The 13935-nt window shown below is 36.7% G+C and overlaps 1 protein-coding gene across 1 annotated transcript in view; it reads right to left on the reverse strand.

Annotated features, from left to right (window-relative positions):
• The window catches only part of Lgr3 (Leucine-rich repeat-containing G protein-coupled receptor 3), a 104705-nt gene that overhangs the window by 64584 nt on the left and 26186 nt on the right, over positions 1-13935 (reverse strand). The window contains exons 5-8 of the mRNA XM_073975930.1: positions 13561-13640; positions 13196-13483; positions 12854-12925; positions 6837-6908 (exon numbers count right to left, since the gene is read on the reverse strand). Of these exons, the coding sequence (XP_073832031.1) occupies positions 6837-6908; positions 12854-12925; positions 13196-13483; positions 13561-13640 (512 nt within the window). The remainder of the gene's footprint in view (positions 1-6836; positions 6909-12853; positions 12926-13195; positions 13484-13560; positions 13641-13935) is intronic.

A 13935-nucleotide genomic window follows, 5' to 3' on the forward strand; every position in this document is an offset into this window, starting at 1 on the left:
CGTCAAAACAACCAATTTAAGTGAGTTATTCGAAGAGAGACCTCATACATGTAAAGAGAATATTTATAAAGGAAGACGAAGAGAGGGAGAAAGATGTTCATATTGAAAGGCAGACTTTATTTAGATAGGTGAAACAATTTGTTGACAAATTCACAAGCCTTGAAATCATTTTTAAAAAAATCCACGAGCCTTGAAATAATTTTTAAAAAAATCCACGAGCCTTGAAATAATTTTTAAAAAAATCCACGAGCCTTGAAATAATTTTTAAAAAAATCCACTAGCCTTGAAGTAATTTAAAAAAAAAATCAACGAGCCTCGAAACAATTTTTAAAAAATCCACGAGCCTTGAAATATTTTTTAAAAAAACCACGAGCCTTAAAACAATTTTTAAAAAATCCACGAGCCTTGAAATATTTTTTAAAAAAAATCACGAGCCACTAAATCCATATCATATTATAAATCCATATCAAACACTCACCCCACATCGATTGAATTTCATGAAAACATAGAGAGGTCCACAAGAAACACTCGACAGTGTCGACTCCTGCAGACAGAGAGATGCCGTTTTGAAGTAACAAAACAAAAAATTGGCTATGCTGGACCAAATGAATTCAATAAATTGCCATCGGAAATAAAAAACATAAGAACCATATCAAATTTTAAAACTAAATTGAAGCAATATTTACTAAGCAAACTAGATACACTTCTAATGTAAATTCATTTCATCGTATGATTGTAAATTGTGTTAGAAACATATAATGTTAATTTATTTTGGTTGTCAAATTTTTTCTTTGCCCCTACAAAGCCATTAGGCGCTGGGGCCACAATTGATTTAGAAATGCTTAAATAAATGAAATGAAAAAAAAAAAAAAAAAAAAAAAATAATTTTTAAAAAAACCCAGGAAATAACCCTGGAAATAATTTTTAAAAATATTTACGAGCCTTGCATAATTAAAAAAATCCACGAACCTTAAAATAGTTTTTAAAAATATTCACGAGTCTTGAAATAATGAAAAAAAAACACGAGCCTTGAAATAGTTTTTACAAATATTCACGAGTCTTGAAATAATTTAAAAAAAAATGCACGAGCCTTGAAATAATTTAAAAATATCCACGAGCCTTGAAATAATTTAAAAATGTCCACGAGCCTTGAAAGAATTTTTAAAAAAATCCACGAGCCTTGAAATAATTTTTAAAAAAAATACACGAGCCTTGAAATAATTTAAAAAAATCCACGAGCCTTGAAATAATTTAAAAAAATCCACGAGCCTTAAAACAATTTTTAAAAAAATCCACGTGCCTTGAAATAATTAAAAAAAAGCCACGAGCCCTGAAACAATTTATAAAAAAAACACGAGCCTTGAATGAATTTTTTAAAAAATCCACGAGCCTTGAAATAATTTTTAAAAATATTCACGAGCCTTGAAATAATTAAAAAAAAAGCCACGAGCCCTGAAACAATTTATAAAAAAAACACGAGCCTTGAATGAATTTTTTAAAAAATCCACGAGCCTTGAAATAATTTTTAAAAATATTCACGAGCCTTGAAATAATTTAAAAAAAAATCACGAGCCTTTGAAATATTTTTTTTAAATATTCACGAGCCTTGAAAGAATTTTTAAAAAACTCACGAGACTGGAAATAATTTTGAAAAAAATCCACGAGCCTTGAAACAATTTTTAAAAAAATCCACGAGCCTTGAAATAATTTTTAAAAAAATCCACGATCCTTGATATAATTTTTGAAAAAATCCACGAGCCTTGAAATAATTTAAAAAAATCCACTAGCCTTGAAGTAATTTAAAAAAAAAACCACGAGCCTTGAAATAATTTTTAAACAAACCACGTGCCTTGAAATAATTTTTAAAAAATCCACGAGCCTTGAAATAATTAAAAAAAATCCACGGGCCTTCAAATAATTTTTAAAAATATTTACAAGCCTTGAAATATTTTTTTAAAAAAATCCACGAGCCCTGAACTAATTTTTAAAAAAATCCACGAGCCCTGAACTAATTTTTAAAAAAATCCACGAGCCCTGAACTAATTTTTAAAAAAATCCACGAGCCCTGAAATAATTTTTAAAAAAATCCACGAGCCTCGAAATAATTTTTAAAAAATCCACGAGCCTTGATATAATTTTTAAAAATATCCACGAGCCTTGAAATAATTTTTAAAAAAATTCACTAGCCTTGAAATAATTTTTAAAAAAATCCACGAGCCTTGATATAATTTTTAAAAATATCTACAAGCCTTGAAATAATTGTTAAAAAATCCACGAGCCTTGAAATAATTTTTAAAATTATTCACGAGCCTTGAAAAAATGTTTAAAAAATCCACGAGCCTTGAAATAATTTAAAAAAAATCCACTAACCTTGAAGTAATTTAAAAAAGATTAACGAGCCTTGAAACAATTTTTAAAAAAATCCACGAGCTTTGAAAAACTTTTTAAAAAAATCCACGAGCCTTGAAACAATTTTTAAAAAATCCACGAGCCTTGAAATGATTTTTAAAAATATACACGAGCATTGAAATAATTTTTAAAAAAATCCACGAGTCTTGAAATAATTTTTAAAAAATCCACGAGCCTTGAAATAATTTAAAAAAAAAAATCCACTAACCTTGAAGTAATTTAAAAAAAATCCACGAGCCTTGAAAAACTTTTTAAAAAAAAAAGACAAGTTTTTTGAGCTTGAGGTCTGTTTTGTTGTTGTTTTTATTTTCTTTCCAATATTTCGCAATTCACTGAATTGCTTCCTCAGGGAAATTCTACAAACATAAATTGATATTTAAAATTAGTTTCACAGCATAGTTTTCGATTTAAATTATTTGAATTGTTTGAATTATTGAACAAAAAAAACAAAACAATACCAACAAAGAATATAACACAGAAATAGGCTTACAAGTAAATTGAGTGTCAAATTAACTTAAAACTATGATAGACTTCACCATCATCGTCGAATGTAAATATTGCACTGAGTTTACTTATTGCACTTCTTCTTCTGTGTTAGGTGACGGTAACAGAACGCTGCATTGTCGGTGTCACTCTTGAAGTTTATTCTCTTCGTTGTTGGTAGGTTGTTTATATGAAGCATTTCTAACATCATTCTCCTATTATAGTTGTTTTCTGTTTGGAGAATTTTAACTTTGTCAAAGTTAGGCAAGTGGTTGTTTCTCTTGCAATGTTCTGCCAATGCTGTTTTTTGTATTGTATTTTGATTCCTCAGTTTGATGTCGGATTTGTGTGAAGATATTCGTGTTCTTAATTTATTTTTGGTGGTGCCAACATACATTTTTCCACATTCTTCGTTGCTATTGCCATCACATTCAATTTTATATATTAGATTATGTTTATCCATATGATCTATTTTGTTCTTCGTATTTGTAAATAACTTTTTGAGGGTATTGTCGGTTTTCTGGGCTATGTTATCATATGGATAAACATAATCTAATATATAAAATTGAATGTGATGGCAATAGCAACGAAGAATGTGGAAAAATGTATGTTGGCACCACCAAAAATAAATTAAGAACACGAATATCTTCACACAAATCCGACATCAAACTGAGGAATCAAAATACAATACAAAAAACAGCATTGGCAGAACATTGCAAGAGAAACAACCACTTGCCTAACTTTGACAAAGTTAAAATTCTCCAAACAGAAAACAACTATAATAGGAGAATGATGTTAGAAATGCTTCATATAAACAACCTACCAACAACGAAGAGAATAAACTTCAAGAGTGACACCGACAATGCAGCGTTCTGTTACCGTCACCTAACACAGAAGAAGAAGTGCAATAAGTAAACTCAGTGCAATATTTACATTCGACGATGATGGTGAAGTCTATCATAGTTTTAAGTTAATTTGACACTCAATTTACTTGTAAGCCTATTTCTGTGTTATATTCTTTGTTGGTATTGTTTTGTTTTTTTGTTCAATAATTCAAACAATTCAAATAATTTAAATCGAAAACTATGCTGTGAAACTAATTTTAAATATCAATTTATGTTTGTAGAATTTCCCTGAGGAAGCAATTCAGTGAATTGCGAAATATTGGAAAGAAAATAAAAACAACAACAAAACAGACCTCAAGCTCAAAAAACTTGTCTTTTATTATCAAATAGAAAGGTCGAAGAAATCAACAAAAAATTTTTAAAAAAATTCACGAGCCTTGAAACAATTTTTAAAAAAATCCACGAGCCTTGAAACAATTTTTAAAAAACCCACGAGCCTTGAAAAACTTTTTAAAAAAATCCACGAGCCTTGAAATGATTTTTAAAAATATCCACGAGCCTTGAAATAATTTTTAAAAAATACAACGAGCCTTGAACGAATTAAAAAAAAAACCACGAGCCTTCGCATTATTTTTAAAAAAATCCACGAGCCTTGAAATAATTTTTAAAAATATCCACGAGCCTTGAAATAATTTTTAAAAATATTGACGAGCCTTGAAATAATTTTTAAAAAATCCACTAGCCTTGAAATAATTAAAAGAAATCTACGAGCATTGAAGTAATTTTTACAAAAATCCAGGAGCCTTAAAACAATTTTTAAAAAAATCCACGAGCCTTGAAGTAATGTTTAAAAAATACAACGAGCCTTGAAATAATTTTTAAAAATATTCTCGAGCCTTGAAGTTTTTTTTAAAAAAAAAATCACGAGACTTGAAACAATTTTTAAAAAAACCCACGAGCCTTGAATAAATACTTAAAAATCCACGAGCCTTGAAATAATTTTTAAAAAATCCACGAGCCTTGAAGTAATGTTTAAAAAATTCAACGAGCCTTGAAATAATTTTTAACAAAAATCCACGAGCCTTGAAAAAATTTTTAAAAAATCAGCGAGCCTTGAAATAATTTTTAAAAATATTAAAAAAAAATCCTATAGCCTTGAAGTAATTTAAAAAAATCAACGAGCCTTGAAGTAATTTTTAAAGAATTCAACGAGATCCAATAACCTTGAAGTAATTTAAAAAAAATGTCCACGAGCCTTGAAGCAATTTTTAAAAAATTCAAAGAGCCTTGAAATAATTTTAAAAAAATCTACGAGCCTTGAAATAATTTTTGAAAAAATCCACGAGCCTTGAAAAAGTTTTTAAAAAATCCACGATTATAATTTTTATGATGTTAATATTTTATTAAAGAGACGTCAAAACAACCAATTTAAGTGAGTTATTCGAAGAGAGACCTCATACATGTAAAGAGAATATTTAGAAAGGAAGACGAAGAGAGGGAGAAAGATGTTCATATTGAAAGGTAGACTTTATTTAGATAGGTGGCTTTTAAGCAAGCAGAAAGAAGTCTTTATAGACTAGCAGGAGGAGTCTTTGAAGGCGAGCTGAAAATAGTCTTTGTAGGTGAGCAGGATGCAGTCTTTATAGAACAGCAGGATGGAGTTTTTATTGATGAACAAGAATGAGTCTTTTCAAGGACTCTTTATCTACAAACATGAGAGAGTTTTTACTGACGAGTCTTTCTAGACGAGCAGGAGGTAGTCCTTACATACAAGCGGAAGGGGGTCTTCCTAGATGAGCAGGAGGGAGTCTTTATAGGCGAGCTGAAAGCAATCTTTTGGGGAGAGGTGCAGGCTAAAAAGTTCTTGAGATATCAACCCACCTTGGGGAACTCCCTCTTACACTGTACTGGGCTTGGACTTCTTGTTCCTGAATTCCACGTACGACTGGCGTCCACTCATATAATTGATTATTCAACGTTTCAAACTTCAAACTGGATAGCTCTTTCAGACGCTGCTGAGGATTAAAGCCTCAAGGGTCTTTGCTATGGGCGACAAAGGGCGAATCGGTTTGCATGATTCACCTTTGCTGGCATTCTTGCCTGACTTAAGTACCGGTACCACCCTGCCCGTTTTTCAGACTTCGGGAGCGATGTGGGTGGATAGCGACAAGTTGAGAACTATAGTGAGATACTCGACTCCCGGCACATCCAGTTGTTTCAGCATTACCATGGTAATTCCATTAGGGCCCAACGCATTGGATGATTTAACGTTCCTGATGACATTCTCAACATCATCTATTGTAAATTGAGATGGTTCATCTTCGGTAGGAAGAGATCTAATGCTACGGAGTACTCTTCTCTTCGCCCTGTCACTGTCTAGATGCTCGACAAACTATCGATTGAAATAACTTGCTTACCTCTTCGAATCAGTCAGTGTAACGTCGCCAAACGTGACTGAGGTCCTATCCTCTTCTTTTCAGGGTACGAGAGTGACTTAATCATTGTCTCGTAAGCTGTGATTAGTGAACTGTCTGAAACTAGGCCAATTAGCTTTCCCATGAATGCTAAATGTGTGGTGTTGTTCAGAGATGATGAAATCGGGCGGTCTGCTAATGGAGACAATAATGGGGATATCGTCTTGCGCAAGAGAAACGATTGGTTGCCAGGTGACGACATTTGTCAGAGCAGGTAAGGACATAATGAGCATTAAAGTTTCCCAAGACCAGACTGTTATGACCTTCCAAAAGCGGACAAATGTTAGATCTATAACCTGGAGTACAACCATTTATCGGCGGTATGTATATGTTCAGCAAACTCTACCTCGGCAATTCCACACCTGACTGCTACCCCTATACTTTCCATGTACGGGTCATTAGAACCAAGCTAGTGCAATAGGAATGCTAATTCCCCACCGCCACTTCTGGTGCGATATCCTAACTTAATTTTTTTTTTTTAATTTAAGGACGTCTAAACTTCTTTTAATTTCAAATCATTCATTCGCGCTTCTGATACCTATGAAAACAAAATGTAACCAAAATCTAATGGAAATGCATAGATAATAAAAAACATACATACAAACGCATGTATGCTCATACTTACATATCACGAATATTCCTTAAACCCCAAAATGCTTTTGGATGGATGTGCGTTATAATATTTCCATTTAAATCTCTGGAAAAGAAATAAAACAAAAAAATTAAAAGAACAAAAACAAAAGAAAAATCAGTATTTAAGGATTTAAAAATAAGTACAAGCAGTCTTAAAATTTTATTTAAAACTAAATTCTAATTAATAAAAAATGCTAGACATTATAAACTGTATTGACATTTTACAGATTGTCTTTATCATTAGAGTACTCTCCCTTTCTCTCTTACTCTCCAACCTCCTTGACAAAGTGTCCTATGACAGTAATAAAATGACGATATTTTATGTAAATTGCAAAACATAAATTATCATCTTTCTCTCTCTTTCCCCTCCCTCTCTTCTACTCTCATAAGAGCTGTGTAAATTCGTGGCGTTAAAAAAAATAAATAAATTGGTTCATTATTTTTTCGTTCTACTTTTTGGAGGCAATGCTAGTCAATATGTTTGTGAAGATTATTGATTCTAAAAAAACTCGTATCTGTTTTGCGTTAACTTGGTTTGTCTTCTACTCCACGTACATACAACAAAATTATAAGTTCTCCTCTTCACTGATTGGCAGTCACTAGAAATCACTTTTACGTATCATTGACTTAAAGTGTCATAAATTATTATTTTGAATGTTTGTGTGTCACCTGTCTATAAGAATACCAAGTGGTACTTTCTATAGCAGACCAAGTGGCCTTCTATGAGAAGACCACGTGGCCTTCTATAGCAGACGAAGTGGCCTTCTATAGCAGACCAAGTGGCCTTCTATAGCAGACCAATGGCCTTGTATAGCAGACCAAGTGGCCTTCTATGAGAACATCAAGTGGCCTTCTATAGCAAACCATGTGGCCTTCTATGAGAAGAACAAGTGGCCTACTATGAAAAGACTATGAGAAGACCAAGTGGCCTTCTATGAGATGACCAAGTGGCCTTCTATAAGAAGACCAAGTGGCCTTCTATAAGAAGAACAAGTGGCCTTCTATAAGAAGACCAAGTGGCCTTCAATAAGAAGACCAAGTGGCCTTCTATGAGAAGACCAAGTGGCCTTCTATGATGAGACCAAGTCACTTGCTATGATAAGACCAAGTGACCTTATATAGCACACCAAGTGGCTTTCTATAAGAGGACCAAGTGGCTTTCTATAGCAGACCAAGTGGCCTATGAGAAGACCAGGTGGCCTTCTATACAGACCATCTGACCTTCTATGAGAAGACCAAGTGGTCTATGAGAACACCAAGTGGCCTTCTATGAGAAGACCAAGCGGCATTCTATAGCAGACCAAGTGGCCTTCTATGAAGAGAACAAGTGGCCTTCTATAGCAGACCAGTGGCCTTCAATAGCAGACCAAGTGGCCTTCTATGAGAAGACCAACTGGCCTTCTATACCAGGCTAAGTAGCCTTCTATGAGAAGACCAAGTGGCGTTCTATGAGAAGAATAATGTGGCCTTCTATAGCAGACCAAGTGGCCTATGAGAAGACCAAGTGGCCTATGAGAAGACCAAGTTGCCTACTATGAGAAGACCAAGTGGCCTTCTATGAGAAGACCACGTGGCCTTCTATAGCAGACCAACCGGCCTTCTATTGTAGACCAAGTGGCCTTCTATACCAAACCAAGTGGCCTACTATAGCAGACCAAGTGGCCTTCTATGAGAAGACCAAGTGACCTTCTATAGCAGACCAAGTGACCTTCTATGAGAAGACCAAGTGGCCTTGTATAGCAGACCAAGTGGCCTTCAATGAGAAGACCAAGTGGCCTTCTATAGCAGACCAAGTGGCCTTCTATAAGAGGACCAAGTGACCTTTTATGAGAAGACCAAGTTGCCTTCTATGAAAAGATTAAGTGGCCTTCTATAGCAGACCAAGTGGCCTTCTATGAGCTGACCACGTGGCCTTCTATAGAATTCTATAGCAGACCAATTGGCCTTCTATGAGAAGACGAAGTAGCCTTCTATGAGAAGACCAAGTGGCGGCCTTCTATAGAATTCTATAGCAGACCAATTGGCCTTCTATGAGAAGACGAAGTAGCCTTTTATGAGAAGACCAAGTGACCTTGTATAGCAGACCAAGTGGCCTTCTATGAGAAGACCAAGTGGCCTTGTATAGCAGACCAAGTGGCCTTCTATGAGAAGACCAAGTGGCCTTCTATGAGAAGACCAAGTGGCCTTCTATAGCAGACCAAGTGGCCTTCTATAGCAGACCAAGTGGCCTTCTATGAGAAGACCAAGTGGCCTTGTATAACAGACCAAGTGGCCTTCTATAGAAGACCAAGTGGCCTTCTATAAGAAGACCAAGTGGCCTTCTATAAGAAGACCAAGTGGCCTTCTATAAGAAGACTAAGTGGCCTTCTTTAAGAAGAGCAAGTGGCCTTCTTTAAGAAGACCAAGTGGCCTTCTATAAGAAGACCAAGTGGCCTTCTATAAGAAGACCAAGTGGCCTTCTATAAGAAGACCAAGTGGCCTTCTATAAGAAGACCAAGTGGCCTTCTATAAGAAGACCAAGTGGCCTTCTATAAGAAGGCCAAGTGACCTTCTATAAGAAGACCAAGTGGCCTTCTATAAGAAGACCAAGTGGCCTTCTATAAGAAGACCAAGTGGCCTTCTATAAGAAGACCAAGTGGCCTTCTATGACAAGAACAAGTGGCCTTCTATGAGAAGACCAAGTGGCCTTCTTTAAGAGGACCATGTGGCCTTCTATGAGAAGAACAAATGGCCTTCTATAAGAGGACCATGTGGTCTTCTATAAGAAGACCAAGTGGCCTTCTATAAGAGGACCAAGTGGCCATCAATAAGAAACCAAGTGGCGTTCTATGAGAAGACCAAGTGGCCTTCTATGAAAAGATTAAGTGGCCTTCTATATCAGACCAATTGGCCTTCTATGAGAAAACGAAGTAGCCTTTTATGAGAAGACCAAGTGACCTTGTATAGCAGACCAAGTGGCCTTCTATGAGAAGACCAAGTGGCCTTGTATAGCAGACCAAGTGGCCTTCTACGAGAAGACCAAGTGGCCTTCTATAGCAGACCAAGTGGACTTCTATAACAGACGAAGTGGCCTTCTATAGCAGACCAAGTGGACTTCTATAACAGACCAAGTGGCCTTCTATGAGAAGACCAAGTGGCCTTGTATAACAGACCAAGTGGCCTTCTATAAGAAGACCAAGTGGCCTTCTATAAGAAGACCAAGTGGCCTTCTATAAGAAGACTAAGTGGCCTTCTTTAAGAAGAGCAAGTGGCCTTCTTTAAGAAGACCAAGTGGCCTTCTATAAGAAGAACAAGTGGCCTTCTATAAGAAGACCAAGTGGCCTTCTATAAGAAGACCAAGTGGCCTTCTATAGCAGACCAAGTGGACTTCTATAAGAAGACCAAGTGGCCTTCTATAAGAAGACCAAGTGGCCTTCTATAAGAAGGCCAAGTGACCTTCTATAAGAAGACCAAGTGGCCTTCTATAAGAAGACCAAGTGGCCTTCTATAAGAAGACCAAGTGGCCTTCTATAAGAAGACCAAGTGGCCTTCTATGACAAGAACAAGTGGCCTTCTATGAGAAGACCAAGTGGCCTTCTTTAAGAGGACCATGTGGCCTTCTATGAGAAGAACAAATGGCCTTCTATAAGAGGACCATGTGGTCTTCTATAAGAAGACCAAGTGGCCTTCTATAAGAGGACCAAGTGGCCATCAATAAGAAACCAAGTGGCCTTCTATAAGAAGGCCAAGTGGCCTTCTATAAGAAGACCAAGTGGCCTTCTATAAGAAGACCAAGTGGCCTTCTATAAGAAGACCAAGTGGCCTTCTATAAGAAGACCAAGTGGCCTTCTATGACAAGAACAAGTGGCCTTCTATGAGAAGACCAAGTGGCCTTCTTTAAGAGGACCATGTGGCCTTCTATGAGAAGAACAAATGGCCTTCTATAAGAGGACCATGTGGTCTTCTATAAGAAGACCAAGTGGCCTTCTATAAGAGGACCAAGTGGCCATCAATAAGAAACCAAGTGGCGTTCTATGAGAAGACCAAGTGGCCTTCTATGAAAAGATTAAGTGGCCTTCTATAGCAGACCAATTGGCCTTCTATGAGAAAACGAAGTAGCCTTTTATGAGAAGACCAAGTGACCTTGTATAGCAGACCAAGTGGCCTTCTATGAGAAGACCAAGTGGCCTTCTATAAGAGGACCATGTGGTCTTCTATAAGAAGACCAAGTGGCCTTCTATAAGAGGACCAAGTGGCCATCAATAAGAAACCAAGTGGCGTTCTATGAGAAGACCAAGTGGCCTTCTATGAAAAGATTAAGTGGCCTTCTATAGCAGACCAATTGGCCTTCTATGAGAAAACGAAGTAGCCTTTTATGAGAAGACCAAGTGACCTTGTATAGCAGACCAAGTGGCCTTCTATGAGAAGACCAAGTGGCCTTGTATAGCAGACCAAGTGGCCTTCTACGAGAAGACCAAGTGGCCTTCTATAGCAGACCAAGTGGCCTTCTATAGCAGACCAAGTGGACTTCTATAACAGACCAAGTGGCCTTCTATGAGAAGACCAAGTGGCCTTGTATAACAGACCAAGTGGCCTTCTATAAGAAGACCAAGTGGCCTTCTATAAGAAGACCAAGTGGCCTTCTATAAGAAGACTAAGTGGCCTTCTTTAAGAAGAGCAAGTGGCCTTCTTTAAGAAGACCAAGTGGCCTTCTATAAGAAGAACAAGTGGCCTTCTATAAGAAGACCAAGTGGCCTTCTATAGCAGACCAAGTGGACTTCTATAAGAAGACCAAGTGGCCTTCTATAAGAAGACCAAGTGGCCTTCTATAAGAAGACTAAGTGGCCTTCTTTAAGAAGAGCAAGTGGCCTTCTTTAAGAAGACCAAGTGGCCTTCTATGAGAAGACCAAGTGGCCTTCTATGAGAAGACCAAGTGGCCTTCTATAGCAGACCAAGTCGCCTTCTATAGCAGACCAAGTGGACTTCTATAACAGACCAAGTGGCCTTCTATGAGAAGACCAAGTGGCCTTGTATAACAGACCAAGTGGCCTTCTATAAGAAGACCAAGTGGCCTTCTATAAGAAGACCAAGTGGCCTTCTATAAGAAGACCAAGTGGCCTTCTATAAGAAGACTAAGTGGCCTTCTTTAAGAAGAGCAAGTGGCCTTCTTTAAGAAGACCAAGTGGCCTTCTATAAGAAGAACAAGTGGCCTTCTATAAGAAGACCAAGTGGCCTTCTATAAGAAGACCAAGTGGCCTTCTATAAGAAGACCAAGTGGCCTTCTATAAGAAGACCAAGTGGCCTTCTATAAGAAGGCCAAGTGACCTTCTATAAGAAGACCAAGTGGCCTTCTATAAGAAGACTAAGTGGCCTTCTATAAGAAGACCAAGTGGCCTTCTATGACAAGAACAAGTGGCCTTCTATGAGAAGACCATGTGGCCTTCTTTAAGAGGACCATGTGGCCTTCTATGAGAAGAACAAATGGCCTTCTATAAGAGGACCATGTGGTCTTCTATAAGAAGACCAAGTGGCCTTCTATAAGAGGACCAAGTGGCCTTCTATAGCAGACCAAGTGGCCCTCTATAGCAGACCAAGTGGCCTTCTATGAGAAGACCAAGTGGCCTTCTATAGCAGACCAAGTCGCTTCTTAGGGAAGACTAAGTGGCCTTCTATGAGAAGACACAGTGGCCTTCTATAGCAGACCAAGTGGCCTTCTATAGCAAACCAAGTGGCCTTCTATAGCAGACCAAGTAGCCTTCTATGAGAAAACCATGTGGCCTTCTATAGGAAGACCAAGTGGCCTCCTATAAAGAACAATAGGCCTTCTATGAGAAGACAAAATGGCCTTCTTTAAGAAGACCAATTGGTCTTCCATAAAAATTCCTACCAGTTTTGATTAACAAAGAAAAGGGATTATTTTGGGGGGAGTTTTTACTTTTTTTGTGATGAATTCATCAAATTTTCGACCCCATCTAGTGTTACTCTGTATTTTACTATCATACCACTTTAAGAATCCGTGGCAATACTCACAATAAATGCAAATTATCCAATTGGGTAAAAGTTCCTTCGCCAATGTATGCAATTCTATTGAAATCCAGGAATCTTTCAAGGCACATGCAGCCAGTCAGTCAACATTGGACAGCAGTAGTAGCGTTATTGTTTTATGATAATTACATAAAAATATAAATTCAGCATACGAAGAAAAATAGAAAATAAATATTAAAGAGAGTGGGCGAAATCGAAACAGAAGAAAAAGAAAAATAAATTTCAAGTGAATTATGGAAAATAGGTTTTTTATTAACAAAGGCAAACTGCACATTTTTCCTCTCTCTCTCTCTCCCTCTATTTCTCTTCAAGAAACAACATACTCACAATTCATAGAGTACCGGCATCCTTGGGAATTCTTCACCCTCCAATGTCAGTTGATTATCGCTTAACGCCAACCATTCCAGCGATGGCAAGTCCGTCGATAACTCTCGTATCGGCAAAATTTTCAATTGATTTGAACTTAAAAATAACCACTGTAGCGATGTGAGACCACGAAAAACTCCCTCCGGTATTGAACTTATTCTATTGTAGCGTATATCAAGTCTTTCCAAATTGGTGAGATTTTCAAAGGTACCCACCGGCAACGTTTGTATATTATTGTACTTTAGTTTTCTGTGGGGTAAAAACAAGGGAATTGAAAATAATTTTGAATTTTGTTTTTAACATCAAACCTCCTTTATTGTACTTACAATGTTTGTAAATTTGTATTTGCAACAAATGCACTTGTATGTAATGTTATATTGTTATTGACTATAATTAAGGTTGTGACCTGGAAAGAGAGGAAATAAAGAGACTAGGATCGGAGGTTCTATAGAATGGATGCAGGCAGAAGATCTTCGAGTGACAAGAAATAACTTGTAAAGAAGAGCTGACGGGGGTATCTTTATAGACGAGCTAAAGGGGTTTTTATAGAAGAGTTAAAAGAGCCTTTATAGATGAGCTTAAGGGGGTTTTTATAGATGAGCTTAAGGGGGTCTTCATGGACGAGGTAAAACGAATTTTTGTAGGCGAGCTGAAGTTCCTCTTTATTGCCTAGCTGGAGGTCGACTTTATAGACGAGCTGA

Source organism: Musca autumnalis, unplaced genomic scaffold, assembly GCF_047663935.1.
Source record: "Musca autumnalis isolate F117 unplaced genomic scaffold, ASM4766393v1 scaffold_1, whole genome shotgun sequence".
In the NCBI taxonomy this organism is placed as follows: Eukaryota; Metazoa; Arthropoda; class Insecta; order Diptera; family Muscidae; genus Musca; species Musca autumnalis.